General features: G+C 36.8%; 1 protein-coding gene across 5 annotated transcripts in view; it reads right to left on the minus strand.

The window, feature by feature from the left end:
• Positions 1 to 17,947, minus strand: part of LOC106876282 (RAB7A-interacting MON1-CCZ1 complex subunit 1) — a 69,608-nt gene that overhangs the window by 1,519 nt on the left and 50,142 nt on the right. For 2 of the 5 annotated variants that reach the window (XM_089359021.1, XM_089359020.1), the window contains exons 2-6: positions 4,590 to 4,684; positions 2,608 to 2,701; positions 2,406 to 2,458; positions 1,515 to 1,646; positions 391 to 502 (exon numbers count right to left, since the gene is read on the minus strand). In XM_089359021.1, the coding sequence (XP_089215147.1) occupies positions 391 to 502; positions 1,515 to 1,646; positions 2,406 to 2,458; positions 2,608 to 2,701; positions 4,590 to 4,652 (454 nt within the window). In that variant the 5' untranslated portion in view covers positions 4,653 to 4,684. Of the gene's footprint in view, positions 1 to 390; positions 503 to 1,514; positions 1,647 to 2,405; positions 2,459 to 2,607; positions 2,702 to 4,589; positions 4,685 to 4,986; positions 5,335 to 5,916; positions 5,938 to 7,671; positions 7,892 to 17,947 lie in introns of those variants that run through there. The other 3 variants (XM_014924775.3, XM_089359019.1, XM_089359018.1) reach the window with 3 other exon arrangements.

The following is a 17,947-nucleotide window of genomic DNA, read 5'->3' on the forward strand; positions in this document are numbered from 1 at the left end:
ATGGCGAATGCCAGTGCCGCTTTGAGGGGCTTCCATGCCGGGAGCACATAAAAAGCACCATCCGATCATGGTCAATGCCAGCTCCTCTGGCCCCTGTGCTGGTGGCATGTAAAACGCACCCATTACACACTTGGAGTGGTTGGCATTAGAAAGGGCATCCAGCTGTAGAAACATTGCCAGATCAGATTGGGGCCTGGTGCAGCCTTCTGGCTTCCCAGACCCCAGTTGAACCGTCCAATCTATGCCAGCATGGAAAACGGACGTTAAACAATGATGATGATGACAATGGCATCAAGTAGACTTAATTTTAAAATACAATGAATCTAATCACTTTCATCATTCTGCTAACAAAACATTATCCACCAAAAATGTTTAAAAGACAATTCCTACCTTTTTTGATTAAATTAATAGTGTGCTGGCAGTTACTTTGGAATTCCTCATTATCCTGGCATTTTCTCACCAGAAACATCTTCGACAGATAATGAATTCCTTTCAAAAGATTCTGAAAGAAAAGATGGATGAAAGATTTTTAACTACTTCCACAATGTGCAAAAAAATCATTAAATCTCTTTGTCAACTTCAAGAATATGTAGAATGAAAATTATATTTAAAATGCCACACAAGAGGAGACAGCTTTCTCTCTATGTTCAACTATTACTGAGGTTGTGACGTTTTCTTTCATCAACCTAAGATATAAAAAAAGCACCCTACTGATCCTATTTAATCAATTATATTTCCTAATGTGTCTAGATTAATGTTCTCCAGTGTGGGAGGCTAAATGTCCTGTAATATATTATTTACATTTGATGGATATTTATCCTCATCTTGTTTGTTGTTAACTCAATGTTTCAGCTGATATACTCTCCAGCCTTCATCAGGTTTCTTGGGGAAATTTCGAACCTGGGTTCTCATTCCTAAGGTATTTTTCGATGTTATTGTTATTATTATTCAGGAATCGAACTCGGAATCTTGGGGTTAGTAGCCCACGCTCTTAACCACTACACCATATGCCCATGGTGTAGTGGTTAAGAGTGCGGGCTACTAACGCCAAGATTCCGAGTTCGATTCCTGAATAATAATAATATTGAAAAATACTTTGGGAATAAGAACCCAGGTTCGAAATTTCCCCAAGAAACCTGATGAAGGCTGGAGAGTATATCAGCCGAAAGGTTGTGTTAACAACAAATAAGATGAGGAGAAATATCCGTCAAATGTAAATTCCTCTTCTCTTAAATACAGAACTGTCCTGTAATATGATGGAATGGTAGACTAAATGCCCTATGGTATGGTAGAGCTGATGGAGTGGCAAGTTAAATGCTTTATAGTATCTGATTGTGTCTCTTTATGTTTGGAATTCAAATTCCTTGTCATTCATTTCTGCAAGGATGTTAAATACCAAGGGACAGGCTAATTAACAAGCAGTGACTCTACTAACAATAAAGTTTCTTATCTATGGCTGACTGCACATCAAACTAAACACACTGTAGTAGTATTTGAACCATAAACCATCTCACCTGATCAAACATGTCTCTTGTTCTATTCCGTCTCTCTGCATCATCGTTAACAGTACTGCAGTACATGTACAGCAATGCACCCTGGCGCCAACAGATGCATTCATATATTTCTGCACCTAAGATCTCACCAACCTTCGATGTTAAATAAAAAAATGTATAGAAATGATTAAATATGAAAACAGAATTATCAATAACTTGTTGCGGAAGGAGGGCTAAGTACAAGTGATGGATGAAAGCTACCACACAGCTGAATAACGAGAGAAAAACAATTATTCAAGATTCTAGGTTTACTAATAATTATAATTATTTCTAATTTCAGTACAAGGCCAGTAATTTTGAGGGTTGGATGCTAGTGTTTACCATCAAACCCAGTACTTGATTGGTACTTATTTTACAAACCCAGAAAGGTTGAAAAACAAGGCCAACCTTGACAAAATTTGAACTCAGAATGTAAAATTCAGGGACAGATATTGCAGTTTTTTCTGATGCTCTAACAATTCAGCCAAGTTGCTGCTTTATACGATAATGACAGTAATGGTTTGTGATTTAGCTACAAGACCAGCAAATTTAAAGAGGCCAGTGCTGCCTGACTGGCTCCCATGCTGGTGGCACGTAAAAAGCACCATTCAAGCATGGTCGATGCCAGTACCGCCTGACTGGCCCTCGTGCTGGTGACCACTAAGCACTTCGCCCGGTTTGCTAACGTTTCTGCCAGCTCACCAGGTATTGAAAGGCTAAAGTAGGAGAGAGAGACAAGCACAGATGTCTCGTTATAGAGGGGATACATCGGCACCCCTCATTGTATAAGGGTGGGTGAGAGTAATAAAGATGGAGATAATTATTATGATAATTGAATAAATTTTTAATTAATACCAGAATTATCTGTCTTACCTGTTCTTGAGGAAACAATTCCTGACACAACTCCACTGGTTTTTCAAGTTGTTCTGAAACAAATGATCACTTTGAATAAACAGCAGGATATATTATTATCATTATTATTATTAGAGAGAGAGAGTGTGTGTGTGTAATTATACATGTTATTGTTATTTCTCATAAATCTGAGAGAACAAAGAAGGAAGTCCGGAATACTTACTCAGTAGATCTCTCACCTTCTCTTCACTAGAATGTTCTGGAAAATCTGTTTTTGTCAGGATAGATTCTGTGTAAAAAGTGAAATCAAGCATAGCCTGAAATCAGTTTAGAAAAAGAAGAAAAAAAGAACAGTTCCACTATAAATCTATGTGTATTAACATGTGTATTTGTGTGTGTGTGAGTGTATATATGTAGCTATGGATGTATCTCTGTGTGTGTGTGTGTGTGTATATATATATATACACACATATATATATACATACACATACAAACACACCATTATTGTTGATTCAGTTCCATTATGAATGCACATGTATTAATATAGCTATATTTATTTATTTGTACATCTCATAGGCACACAGTTACATTCAGTTTTGCTATCAATGCATGAATTTATATAAGAGGCATAAATAAACAACAGACAAACCAATGAACAAAAACCATCACAGAAATGGCAACTAATTAGGAAGAACAAGAAAGATACAACATAACAAAATCAACAAATACTGAACCACCATTAACTGGTTACATCAAGTAAGGGACCAAAAGTTGGCAACAGCAACATTGAGGCTTTCATCCAGCAGTAGACCAACAACAGCTATCATCGGTAACAAGATGTGGTAGATATGCTTTAGGATGTATAAATGTATTCACAAATAATTAAAAAGTACATTATTTACATTTGATGAATATTTGTCCTCATCTTGTTTGTTGTTAACACGTTTCGGCTGATGTACTCTCCAGCCTTCATCAGGTGTCCTGGGGCAATTTCGAACCTGGGGTCTCATTCTTAAGATATTTTTTCGATGTTATTATTGTTATCATTATTATTCAGGTCAATGCCTGGAATTGAACTCAGAATCTTGGGGTTAGTAGCCCGTGCTCTTAACCACTACGCCATATTCTCGTGGCAAAGTAGCATTGAAGATCTTGACTATGTTTTAACCAGTGAGAGAGTTTCTTAGAACTCAATAAATATACACAATGTAACAGTCAAATGTTCCACAATATAATCCTTACACTCTTTAAAATGAGAACCACTGGAAACAGGGAGGGAATTAATCAGTCAATGTCACTTTATAATTAAATTATTAATTAATTTCCTTTCACTCAGTGTTTTTTTACAAACATTTCTAAACAGTAAACCAAATACCACAGAACCAGTAATCAATAACGAAGGCAATACTTCTACCAAGTAGGCGGGGGGAGCTGGCAGAATCGTTAGCACGCCGGGCGAAATGCTTAGCAGTATTTCATCTGATGCTACATTCTGAGTTCAAATTCCGCCGAGGTCGATTTTGCCTTTCATCCTTTCGGGGTCGATAAATTAAGTACCAGTTGCGTACTGGGGTCGATCTAATCGACTGCTCCACCACCCCTATCTCCCAGAATTTCGGGCCTTGTGCTTAGAATAGAAAAGAATATTTTTATCAAGACTAACACAGCAAGCACATCCGAGTTGTTTCCCTTGCTAACCTGGCCTAACAATTATGTTAACCTAGAATAGTTTTGTTCACAACTTCAACTCCCAAAGCAGCTTGGAAATGGCCAAAAATGTATGAGAACATTGTTGGTATAAAGTGTAGACATAATGACAGCAGCACACTTGCCCGAGCCCCTGCCCACTGACTCCAAGAAGAAGCATATTAGTGCCACAAAAGATTGCTGAATGAGGAAAATGTAAAGGAGGGAGAGAACCTACCAAGTACACCAGGCAGAGATAGAGACCAGCTATTGAAATTGGCAGGTGTAAAATTAAAACTACAATTAATGACATGAAGGCAAGGAAAGCAATATGTAGATTTTCAATACACATACATATGTACGTACATTCATACATACATACAAATGAATGTATGTATGTATACTGAAAATATTAACAGTTAATTTTCAGTGTATTGTTGAGACATGGCAAGAATAACAAGTTGAAAAAAATATGGATTTAAGTTCATAATAAAGAAAATGTAAGTCATCTTTACAAACCTTAGCAAAGAGCTGAAGCTGATGTTTCAACGAGATATTCCCAGACAATCCTTCATTACACATCAGACTGCATCTAGACAAAGTTTCATTCTTTTCTAAACACAAAAATACAAGATAAATTTCAGTGTTAAACATCTTAAAAGACCTTTTAATAATTTGTTATATGTTTGAAGAAGTGCCACTCCCAAACAGTGGAAGGAATCTGGGGTAGAGGGAGACCCAGGGAGACATGGGATGAGTTGGTGAAGCATGACCTTCGAATGTTGGGCCTCACAGAGGCAATGACAAAAGACCGGAACCTCTGGAGGTATGCTGTGACTGAGAAGACCCGGCAAATAAAGTGAGTCCACAGCTGTAACCTACACCAGTGTCACATAACCAGCCCACTCAAAAGTACCTTGGATCGTAGGGTGACATGCTGTGCTTGAGGAGACCCATTGAGTCAAGTACATCAACATCAAATGGAAATTGCAGTTGTGATCCCTGTGCCGGTGGTATGTTAAAAGCACCATCTGAACGTGGCCGATGCCAGCGCTGCCTTGACTAGCTTCCGTGCCGGTGGCACGTAAAAAGCACCAACCGATCGTGGCCATTGTCAGCCCCATCTGGCAGCACATAAAAAAGCACCGACTACACTCTCGGAGTGGTTAGCGTTAGGGAGGACATCCAGCTGTAGGAACACTGCCAGATCAGACTGGAGCCTGGGGCAGCCTCCTGGCTTCCCAGAGCCCAGTCGAACCGTCCAACCCATGCCAGCATGGAAAACGGACATTAAACGATGATGATGATGATGATGTGTGTGTGGAGAGAGGTATAGCTGGAGATGTAGCCATGGTTGTGTGTTTCAGAAGTTCACCTCCATACTGTTCGGTTATGGGTTCTGTTCTGCTGCATGATTACCTAATGCTAGAATCTCAAATTACAGCAACATTCGTCCTAAACCAGGACTGCCATGTTATGTTGGCAAACAATCTTTACTACAAAGTACTGTTGCTGAATATCTCTCATTGTGAGATTTACAAATAGTAATTTTCTAATTAACAGTTTTGGTCTAAACTGAGAATGGAACAAGTCAAAGTTACACTCCCTTGGTATGCTGCATGATGCTACAGAGACACCTGTTTGTCACTTTAACTCCATTATTTCTTCCACTTTATACAACGGCACTGCCTAAGTGCAGCTGCAAGCACTCAGCTCAAATTACTGGCTAACTGTGAACATGTGACAATAGCACTATATTTACATTGGTAAGTAGAATCAAAATTTATATTAAACTGAAGTGTACATGGATGTTATATTCATGATAAATAAATAACTGATTAATTACAATAAACATGAAGCACAGTCTGTGTTCAACAAGGTTACTTTGCAACCACATGGTTTCAGCTACATTGCCACTGCACGGCACCTTGGGTAACTGCCTTCTACTCTAGCCCCAAGCAAACCATTGCCCTGCAAGTGAATTTGGTAGACAGCAACTGTGAGGATATGTCATGTATGTGTATATATATATATATATATATATATCATCATCATTTAACGTCCGCTTTCCATGCTAGCATGGGTTGGACGATTTGACTGTGGACTGGTGAACCGGATGGCTGCACCAGGCTCCAATCTGATCTGGCAGAGTTTCTACAGCTGGATGCCCTTCCTAATGCCAACCACTCCCGGAGTGTAGTGGGTGCTTTTATGTGCCACCAGCACGAGGGCCAGTCAGGCGATACTAGCAATAGTCACGCTCAAATGGTGTTTTTACGTGCCACCTGCACAGGAGTCAGTCCAGCAGCACTGGCAACGCCCATGCTCGAATATTGTTTTCCACATACCACTGGCACAAGTGCCAGTAAAGCAATGCTTATAATTATCACTGTTCGACTAAAACCCTGCAAGGTAGTGCCACAGCATGGTCGCTGTCCAATGACTGAAACAAGTAAAGGATAAAAGTGGATTTTTAAATTGTTTTTCCAGATTTCCTGAACGTGCCACACGTCTCACAACACCACGTGGATATTGGAACCGTACACGCATGGCTATGTATGTGGTTAAGAGATTCGTTTCGCAACTACACAGTTTTGGTTTCAGTCCCACTACGCAACACCTGGGGCAGGTGTCTTCTTACTATAATCCCGAGTTGACCAAACTTTTGTGAGTAAATTTGATAGGCAGAAACTATATGGAAGGCCAGTCTCTCTCTCTCACACATATACACACATATATATATATATATCTGCACGTGTGTGCGCGTCTTTATATTGGTCCCCACAGCACTGAGACAGTCGGTTTGTTTACGTCCCAATAAAGTAGCGGTTCGGCCAAAGAAAGCGATAGAATATGTAACAGACATTAAAAGAATAAGCAATTAGATCAATTTGTTCAACTAAACCCTTGAGGGTGGTACCTCAGCATGGTCTCAGTCCACTTATTGAAACAAGTGAAGAAAAGAATAAAGTGTGTGCGTGTGTGAGCGCGCGCGTGTGTGTATATATATATATATATATGTATATAATACAAATAATATGTGAGTATATGCATATATACGCACATGTATGTACATACCTACATCTACATGCATATATAGATGCATATCTGGGTGCAGGACGTTACAAAAAACGTGGACAAAATGAGAAACAGAACATAAACAGAACACAGAAAACACACAGGTCACATAGAGAACATATATATATATATATATATATATATAGTTATAAAAATACGTACACCTAATACAAATAACCTATTCTTACAATTAATGAATGGATTTAAGTTTTTTGTTTTTTTAATATTGTCACATAAATAGTTGATAGGGATGGAGACAGAATCTGTTGTAAGAAGAAAAGAAAAACAGTAAGCAAAGATGTTGCTGTCTCTCTGATTTGGGTGTGTGAATTTAGACCAGTGTCCAAACTAAACATACGCCTCTCGTATTTAAGTATATAAGCAACTTCTACTTAAACATTCATTCATTCATTATAAACATGTTAATTATTTGATACGCACATACATATCTCACAGGTTCTTCTATTAAAAATTTTTATAGACATTAATTTGGAATCTTTTATAATAACCATATTTTAATTACCATAATTATCTGCATTATTATTCGTTTTCAGCATCCTGTTGCAATCAGAAGCGAGTGTTTGGAGTGAATTTACAACTGTTAAAGACTTCTCGTTCGGATGACAACAAGGAGCAGCCATTATGCTGTCTGTTTGGATCATACGATTATATTTAACTCCAGCATAGACAGATATCACTGCAACTATAACGAATGGGACTTCAATCGAACCAATATTTTCCTCCGCATAATATACGCTACACCATATAAAATGGTGCAGCACGGAATTTTGTCAGTGAAGAGGTCGCGGTCTCGAAGCAACGAAAATATTTTGACAAATTAAATTTAAATGTTGAAGTGAATCTAACGATCTTTGTGTGTTATTTTAAATGGCTTATAAACACCTTCCACGCTGCAATTACCATATAAAATGTATCGCAGGTAAATTTCATTAAAAAAAAAAAACAAAAAAAAAAAACATTCATTATCAAGAAAGTTAGAAGGAAATAAAGTCGGGAATGGGGAGAATATCCGAAATTCCTCCGCAAAAATTACTTTATAGATTTTCCCCCCAAAATTCATTTCTGAAAAATTTCATTAAAAAAATATGCATTTTTAGAAAGTTATGAGGAAACAAAGTCGTGGAAGGGGTCACACTTCTGTTGATATGCCTATATTATTTGAGTGATTCCAGTTCATTCGGTCCAATATCCTGGGGTCGTTTCTCAATACAACAAGCACCTGAAGAAGGTTGGAGAAAACAACAACTGAATTACTGTGATTAAACAACCAAACTGAAGGCATTGGTCTGAATAAATCTGTGTATAATAATAAATATATAAATATTTATATTTGTTTCATGTAAAATATATAAGAGAAGGAACAGAATCATCAGAACCTGAAATTAATGTATTCATGGAATGGACGGCTAATGGATTATATGATATGAAATCATACAAAAAAAGATATACCGCTAGTTATTTCTTCCTTATGTGATTCAGTTTTATTTTACACACGCACACAATGATTGATTGGCTGATTGATTGATTGATTGATTGATCGATTGGTTGATTGATTGATTAGGGGGATAATTATAATGCTGGCTGTCACTTCATCAGAACATCACATGGGATTCTGGCTAGCTTAGTATTTCAATAATCAAAAGAAGATCAGTGAGTCATCGATTAATAGGAAGGGGACGCAGAATTAACAACAACAATAATAATAATAATAATAATAATAATAATAATAATAATAATAATAATAATAATAATAATAATAATAATAATAATAATAATAATAATAATAATAATAATAATAATAATAATAATAATAATAATAATAATAATAATAATAATAATAATGATGATGATGATGATGATAATAATAATAATAATAGTAATAAATGCCCTGATGCAGTACCAGGCACTGGCTCTCAAGGATTCTGATCTTAACTGATTGGAAGTGTTACCATGTATATGTTATGGGCTACAGCAAATATGTTATGGGCTACAGCAAATATGTTATGGGCTACAGCAAATATGTTTGCTTTTTGTTATTATTTAGAAAAGGAAAGAAAAAATATTGTCTGTTGTCAGTTATGTCAATGGAAAATCTTTGATTCCCTACAACTGTAAAAGGTATTCACATTCCCTTAATTATGCACACCAAAAAATACTAACATTTCCTTGAAATCATTCATAGCATTATCATGGGTGTTCTCTATTAGTTATTCCTTCACTGTTCCCATGATCATTAAATATTTTATCAATAAGAATAATTATAATTAATTTTAGAAAATAATAAAGATAACAATTCGGAATAGCTGTAAATTATTTAGAAAAAAATCATCAGGACCCAGTTGATTCGTTAAAATTTTTTTTGTCTTCTCTGTATACATTTTGCAATAATAAGCGAAGTGATTGGTTAAACTTTGGTGGACGAGTATATTTCTACTGACATCTATCTATATCTATTAACAGTTGTTTGGCCGGAAATATTCACATTCTTTGAGATGTTTTATATTTCTTTACACCCACCCCCCACTTCTACATATGCCTACTGATGTTAGATTTCAACGAGACTATCGTCACTTGAGTCTTTTGAAAGTGAAGCCAACAATTCATAAACATCTCCCGAATCAATATCCTCAAAGCTGAGTTCTTTTCCAATGGTAGCAATTTCATTAATGACTTCGTTTATTGGATTTTTAAAGCCACTAAATTCATTATCGCATTCAGGCAGAAGATTCTGCCAGACCGCACCCATACAGCTAACTGGCTGTCACTTCTAATGATTTGTGAATATTTTCAATTGTTTGCTCAATATCATCTTTATCCAAAAGCACTTTCTTGGTTATAGTATTACCTGTGAGAAAGTTTTTCAAATACAACAGGTCATAGCCATTGTTCCGTCGTCCTGGTCGTGGTACAAATATAACCAGCACATTAATACAAAAATCACTGAGTCAAGAAGACTGGAAGTATTCTTATCAGGAAGTAAAAGAGCTGCAAAGTTAAATCATTTTTCTTGCAATAACTTTCAATTTCCTGCAAAAATGCGACATGAGGCAATCATCAAAGTAATCCAAGTCTTTTTATTTGATTGCTGAATGACTAAAAGTTATTGAAACATTTTAAAGGCTTTGGATCATTATTCAACAAATAAGCATTGGTTTAGATTTGAAGCCCTCCCAATGGTTAAGTGATTTTTTTTTTAATGCTTTTTAACGAGGTTATGATGCTTCACTTTTTACAAAAGGTTCTTGATGGTTATTTTAGATGAATGACTGGTTTCAGGAATGTTGAAAATTTGATGATCATAGTAATTATTTTCCTTGATTATTTTTTTATTGTGCAGCAAGATATTTAGCTGCAACGCTTTCATCTGCTCTTTCACTTCTTTTATTCTTAGGTTTTTCATTTATTTTCTAGTTTTGACGTTTTCTAATCAACTTAGAAAGCATAAGATGTCACAAAGGAATTTAGATGTCCTGGTATGGGACATTAAAAACTTACAGGTTTTCTACAAATCTTGTAAATTTCTGATTTGCCTCAAACACATATGTATTGTACAGCTTTATAATACTTTGTGTATACAGTTTAGCCATTACTGCCATACCCAAATATTTATCACAAACATACATTTTTTTTCAATTTCATAGGTTGGTCATTATCCAATGCATGTTCACATAGCTTGACCAATGGTGGTTAATAATTCAATCCAACAGCAAATCTTCATGGTTATTATTTGTGAAAAATTGTGGTTAGCTGATTAGTGAAGTTTGAATTCGGCTGTTCCTCCAAAATAACCAAAGCCATCAAAGATTTCTTCCTTTTTTTTCTCTCTGACCATTTATTTACACATTACTTGACAATATTTACAATTGTACTCACTGGGGCCAGTTTTTCTGCTTTCCAGTAGAGATAGCTATAGATGTTGTGCTTTTGACTAGGAATTTAATAGTTACTTATTCATGTTATGAGAGGAAGGGAAATTACACGTCCGTGGTAAACAAATGATTTCTCTTAGCCCAGGTACTAGCATACATAGAGAGTGTGCTGCCTAGAGCGGCCCTTCAGTTTTCCACCTAAGGGTCACCCCCACCCCACCAAAAAAAAACATATTGCCTACAGCAGACCCAAAAGTGGTGCCATGCAGGACAGAACAGCGACCAAGAAACTTGACTTCTCACAGATCTCCGACATGTTTAGCTTTATCGTGACATGCAATTACATTCATAACCTAATTTTGACAGGAACATAATGGAAAATCCACGAGACAACTTGCAATCGAATGACTGGGCTGAAATATAATTGGTTGACAATTAGGGTGATGCCGTCTGATGTGCTCTGGTTTACATCTTGGTACAAGGCTAACAAGGTTTTGATTCTGAGTTTCGTTACACATTCTGCTACCCAGTCGTTTTTTTTTTAGCAGACGTTTAAATCAATTAAAACTACTACCAAGCAACACATGGGTTTCTCTATTTTGGTTGACATGTTAGCATTCGGAAAGGCTACAGTTTAAGGGAAATCCCAAGGGTAGGGCCTTTGTTCGGGTCCGCATTAGTTTTCATCTTTCACTTCAGTTGCTCAGTTGCAATATAACAAATGATTTAGGGTAGTGGATGAAAGGGTCGGAAGGGCATCAGATAAAATACTTTGTGGTATTTAGTTATGTCCCTTCCCTTTCTGAGTTCAATTCCAATGCAGGTCAACTTAACCATAACTGTTTAGATAATTCATATTTTAAATGTCTGGTGCTCAGTGAATAATGGTGACTAACTCTTACAAACGCTGGCTGATGTTTGATGGATGGCTTTGCATTTTATGTGTAGGATAACTCTTAAAGCCACTTGTTTGTAGAATTTGTCAACAGGTGAGATGTATAAGAAACATACTAAAGGGTTTGTTTTCATTACACTCATTGAAAAGTTTCGGAAAAATTCACAGCTTATAAAGTAAAGATTCAACTAATTAGCCATCTTGAATGGCTAGAGGCTGTTGCCTGATCTGTTGATGGTGGTTTCCAAATCAGTGTAGATTTAGTCAGCTAGGAGGTTGTAAATTGAGGGAAAACTACAAATTGTGCGTGTTAAAGTCAGTGACAATGTAACAACAACCAGAAGAAGAGAGCCGAGATGAATGGTTTTCAATATAAAAGGAAAAATAGTACAATGATCAGTGATAATTAATAAGTGTGATTCATAGTTACACAGCATAAGTTTAGCTTATGGTCAATACCAGTAGCGTATGGGGATCATTGTCACAAAGTGTGCATTATGCTACTCTGCTAAAACTGCCAACATAAGTATTAAATTATCACTTAAAAATAACATACTTAATCTGTGTTTTTAGTGTATCTTATTAAATTTAGAAACATTATTAGTAGATTAATAATACTGCAACAGCAGAATGATTATAAAGAATATTTAGTGAACTCATGCATATATCTTCACGGATATATGGTGCTAGTGGAATGTTGCTCAGCCTTCGGTCATTAGCTATTATTTTGATTACTTTCCCAGTAACCCGTCATCCCTTCAGTGTCATATCCTGATACAACAGGTAGTGGGATATGCACTACTACCTCAGAACAACTGTCACATTGTTGCATTTCATAAGAACACACACACACACACGCAAAAATTGTTTCTTGTGATTAAATTACTGAGTGAATCTAATATGTATGCATGAATTTGCCGTCGTCGGCAGGTGTACGCAACACACCTAACATATCTCTGGTCAATACAATAATGGACCGAGTGACAACTCCGGGTCATATTGATTATTTTTCACTTAGTCACAGGGATCAGGGATAATTTTTGTAGGGGAAGGGGTGAAGCGTAGAATATTATTAGTGCTTGTATCTTTGAAGAGACAAAAGGTGAAGACTATTTGAACAAAAATCAAACCAATGAGGTACAGAATTAGATAACACAAAACTTCCATGCAGACACTTCTATCAGCTTCAATGACATGTTTTTGTTTTTTTCCTTTCCGTCCCTCCTTTATTCCATCTTTCTGTCAGCCTATACCATTTTCCTTCACTTCATTCTTCTATCATTCCTTCAGTTCTTCATTTCATCCCAATCCTGTCTCCCCCCCCCCCACTTTATACAATATATCTCTGTCGTTCCTAACAATCTCCACCTCTCCTTTCTCTTCTGTCAGCTCTTCTTTTAATCTACCTCCCACCCCTTTTCTATCGGTTCCTCCTTTCCATCGCCACTGCACTCTTTATCCTCTCATCCCTCTCCCCGTACCGCTATTTCAGCCTCTCATCATCTTTCTCTTTCTTCATCACACCTAACCTCCTTCTTCTCTTCCCTTTTTCATTTCTTCTTCTACTCATTCAATTTTACTTTCTCCCAATTATGTCACCTCTCCTTCCCTTGCTTTCTCTTTCTCTTTTCACCCTCGCGCCTGCTCGTTCTGTCTTTTCATTCCATTCTTTCATCAAACTCCCTCTCTCAGTTCTTTCTCTCATTCATTCATTCACTCTTTCTTTCGTTTAATTGTCTCCCCTCTCTCTGTCTTACTCTCATTTTTAGTTCCTCAATCTTCAGTTCCCTTTCTTTATCTCTCACTCTCTCTCTCTCTCTCTCTCTCTCTCTCATCTCTTTCTCTTTCAAAATCATTTCACTCTCATCCCTTTATTTATTTTTATTCTCTCCATTTCTCTTCTTCCCCCCACCCTCTCCCTCCTTTCCTTTTTTACTTCATTCTTCTCTCTCTCTCTCTCTCTCTCTCTCTCTCTCTCTCTCTCTCTCTCATCTCTTTCTCTTTCAAAATCATTTCACTCTCATCCCTTTATTTATTTTTATTCTCTCCATTTCTCTTCTTCCCCCCACCCTCTCCCTCATTTCCTTTTTTACTTCATTCTTCTCTCTCTCTCTCTCTCTCTCTCTCTCTTTCTCCGTTACCTTCTTCTTTCTTTCACTCTTCATCCGTTTCCTTCATTTTCATTTCTTTGCCTTCCCTTCATCTCTTTCCATCTCTCTTTCACTTCACTCTCATTATCCCCATTAAAACCATTTCCTCCATTATCTGTCTGAGTTAGTCAGTCAGTCAGCCAATGTGTGCCTTTGTCTAATGTTACGATATATCGTCTGCTCCTTCCATATTTTCCACCATGCCTCATTTACCTTCAACTTCAACAAAACATCATCAAAAACAACATGACAGGAAAGCTTCATCAACTAAACCGTTTTAAATATTGTTTGATTGATAGTTGTATTAGCAACTAACCTCAAACGATCACAATTCTCATTTTCTCTTGCACTGGGATGCAGCAGACATTTTAACATGAATTTCTGTTTTAACTATTTCTTTCTTATTTTTGTTATTATTCTAGGTTAAGTCTTATTTTATCACTTTCCTTTCTTTATTTTGTGATTTATGTGTTTGCTGTTTCTCTGTGTGAAATGCTTTTTGCTTCGCTTTTGTCTTTACATTCGGTTTACTTTACATGTAAGTAAATTCCATTCAGTTACAACAGACCATCTCACTTTCTCACAACATTTCCTCCTTCCTCTCTCTTCAGTATATTTTTGTGGATATACACACGTGCCTGTGCACACACACACACACATATATATATATATAGAGAGAGAGAGAGAGAGAGAATTCAAAAAATAAAGAGGGGGAGAGAGAGAAAGGTGAAGAGTGAAGTAGGTGAAATAGTTATTACCCACAATCTGTGTGTGTCCGTGTGTATTTTCTGCCATGTCCGAAGAAAAATCTATTTACATTCTCCCAACGTTCCACCAGAATAAATAGTTCTGCTCCTACAATTACCACATACAGATACAGATGCACATACATACATATATACATTAACACATGCACTAATATATGCATACATATACTCACATACATATATACACATATACACATGCACACACACATATTACATACACACACACATACATATATATATACATATATACATAAAGGCATATCGGATTACCAACACACTTAACTGAAAAGCTTGGAAAATTGTGGATCCTCTTGCATGATACCAATGGTAGCATTGTTAATCTCCAAATAAAGTACATATATACATATGTATATTTATATACATATGTATATTTATATGCATATGTATATTTATATGCATACATACATTTTTTCCTTCAGACGAAAATCTTATCACATCAAACATCACTTGGGACGTGGGAGTAACTTTTGACAACAACTTAAACTGGAATGCCCACATAAACAACAAAGTCAACATGGCCCACAAGGCTTGCTCCTGGACGCTCAATACTTTTCGGTCTAGAGACGCCCCTACCGTTATCCTTCTCTTCTCTACCTTTGCCCATCCTCACCTTGAATACTATTGTCTGCTATGGTTTCCCTACCTGAAACAGAATATTATAAAAATTGAAGAGCCCCAGATATTGGTCACAACGAAAATAGACAGCATGGCAGGTCTTGATTATTGGGATCATCTCAAGAAACTCAATCCTTATTCCTCCAGCATTGCCATGAATGCTATATCATTTGTACGATGTGGAAAATATTCCAACAGTATTGACTAAATGATGTTGGCATCAACTTTAAAGTTCACCCAAGGCTTGGTCCCTGTGCTAGCCATCCTCTATAAAAGTCATGTTTTTGTCAGATCACAACTCTAAGACAGAACTGTTTCACCTCAACTGGCCCTGCACTCTTTGACATCATATCATGACACATGAGAGAAGAAAAAGATCTCCTAATATTTAAATGGTTCCTGGATTATTATCTCCAACAAATTCCAGATAAAGCACCAACCCCCGGATATATATATCAGCAAACAATAACTCTCTACTCAGATGGGCTGTGGTGCCCATAGAATGGCTAATATCAATCACCTTTGAATGTCTTTTCAGGTGGTGCTATTAAGTTAGACATAGCCTGGGGGCGGGGGGGGGGGGGGCAATGCTGGCCAAAACTTATCTAAATATTTTTCATTCTCTCTCCATCTTTTCCCTCTCAGCCCTTTCTGTCAAAGAGCATAGGCTTGAAATGTCAAAGACTTTTCCATTCTTCCTGAACTAATACACCTGCTTGTTGTTCCTTCACTGTCTTTATCTTTTGTTTTCTGTAAATTTGAACATACATACATACATACATATACATCACAGCTCCTTGTGTACAGATGCTATAAATATAAATAAAGAATTTCATAATATACTTTCCAGACTTGATTTTGGGAATCTGTGATCTTTATAACCAAGGAGACTCTTAAGAAGAAATTCAAACAATACAGCATAACTTTTCTTCATAGGTTCCTTTGTAAATTCATAAAGGAACATATGGAGTTCTAAAATATTGGCCATGCATCAAGCTCGTTAACATGCACTTTACAAACGTACACACACACACGTGCACGCATATGTGCATGCCAAAGCATACATATGAGATAGAAGGAAGGAAAGAAAATGTTACTGAGAGGAAAACTTTCTGCTAATCATCTACAATGCAAACTTGCAGATGAGAAAATTAAAGAAGTAGAAGAGTGATGCGAAAGGGTAGATGTAGTGGGGGATAAGTCAATGTGAGATGATGTGAGTAGTGAGGAAGATAAACGATGTGGGAGGAAGTAGATTGATGAGGAGAAGTCAAAGTTGATAGCAAGACTCAGATCATGAGGAATTAAAAGGACCAGGTAGGTGGAGTTGAGGGTAAGTGAGAAACGTGGGCTGAGAAGAAAGGAGCTGAAGGATAAATAACCCAGTCACACATACACAAACAGAGAGAGAGAGAGGGGAAAAAGGGGGAAGAAAGAATGTGCTGACAGGAGTGGTCGAGGAGGGGGGGAATAAAAGTTTGTTGGAGAAACATAAATTTAAGGAATTAGTAGGCTCTGCGGAATGGGTATTTTAAGGAGTGACCAGAAGCATAATGATAAAAATGCAGAGAAAATGGAAACAAAAGTGTCATCGTCTGCAATGGGAGGGGAGTAGGGAGAGGTCTAATGAGAGGGGAGCAGGGAGAGAGGTCTATATAACAAATTCATGTCATTGGTTCATTTGGAGTAATTTTGTCTTTGCCCATTTTATTAAATGCAAACAGAATAGTAATTAGACACACTGCACAAACAACATATTCACATATATATATGCTTATATATGTATAAACACATGCAAATATACATATGCATGCATACAAGCATGCATGTACATCTCCATATTTGCACGTGTCCATATTTAGCTGTTTGTTCAATAAAGACTGAGATCCACATTTTGAAATAAAAGACATAATTCTGATAAAGACAGAATATTTTACATTATCTAGTTAGAGTTTATAGTTTTTGCAAGATGGCTTCTATTCTCTGGAGTAAAGACTCTCCCTCCCTCCCTCTCTCTCTCCCTCTCCCTCTCTCTCTCTCTCTCTCTCTCTCTCACATACTCTGAATTCAAACCCTGTCAAAGTTGAACTTTGTCATATTTCTGGTGTTTATGAAATAAAGGCACCAGCCACACATTGACATGTGTATTTAATTGAATGTTCACGCTTGTATGTTCAGCTAAGCAGAGAAGAATGGAGCTGAGTTTCAGTGAAAAGTGGAGATCAAAGAAATATTTAAGAGTTCACGCTGATTAATATGGGAGATAACAGAGATTAAGATGTTTCATTTTTACATCTGAAACAGATCTATATGTTGATTTGAACACCACACCTCTAACTTTCAATCAGGACAGGAGTTTCAGTAGATTGAATAATGGCATCAGCAAAAAGCTGGCCATCTAAACATTTTCAGGATGTTCAAATGATGATATCACCATAGGTTTGTCAAATTCAGATTTGTT

This window comes from Octopus bimaculoides, chromosome 10 (genome assembly GCF_046866305.1).
Source record: "Octopus bimaculoides isolate indiv1 chromosome 10, ASM4686630v1, whole genome shotgun sequence".
NCBI classification, from domain to species: Eukaryota; Metazoa; Mollusca; class Cephalopoda; order Octopoda; family Octopodidae; genus Octopus; species Octopus bimaculoides.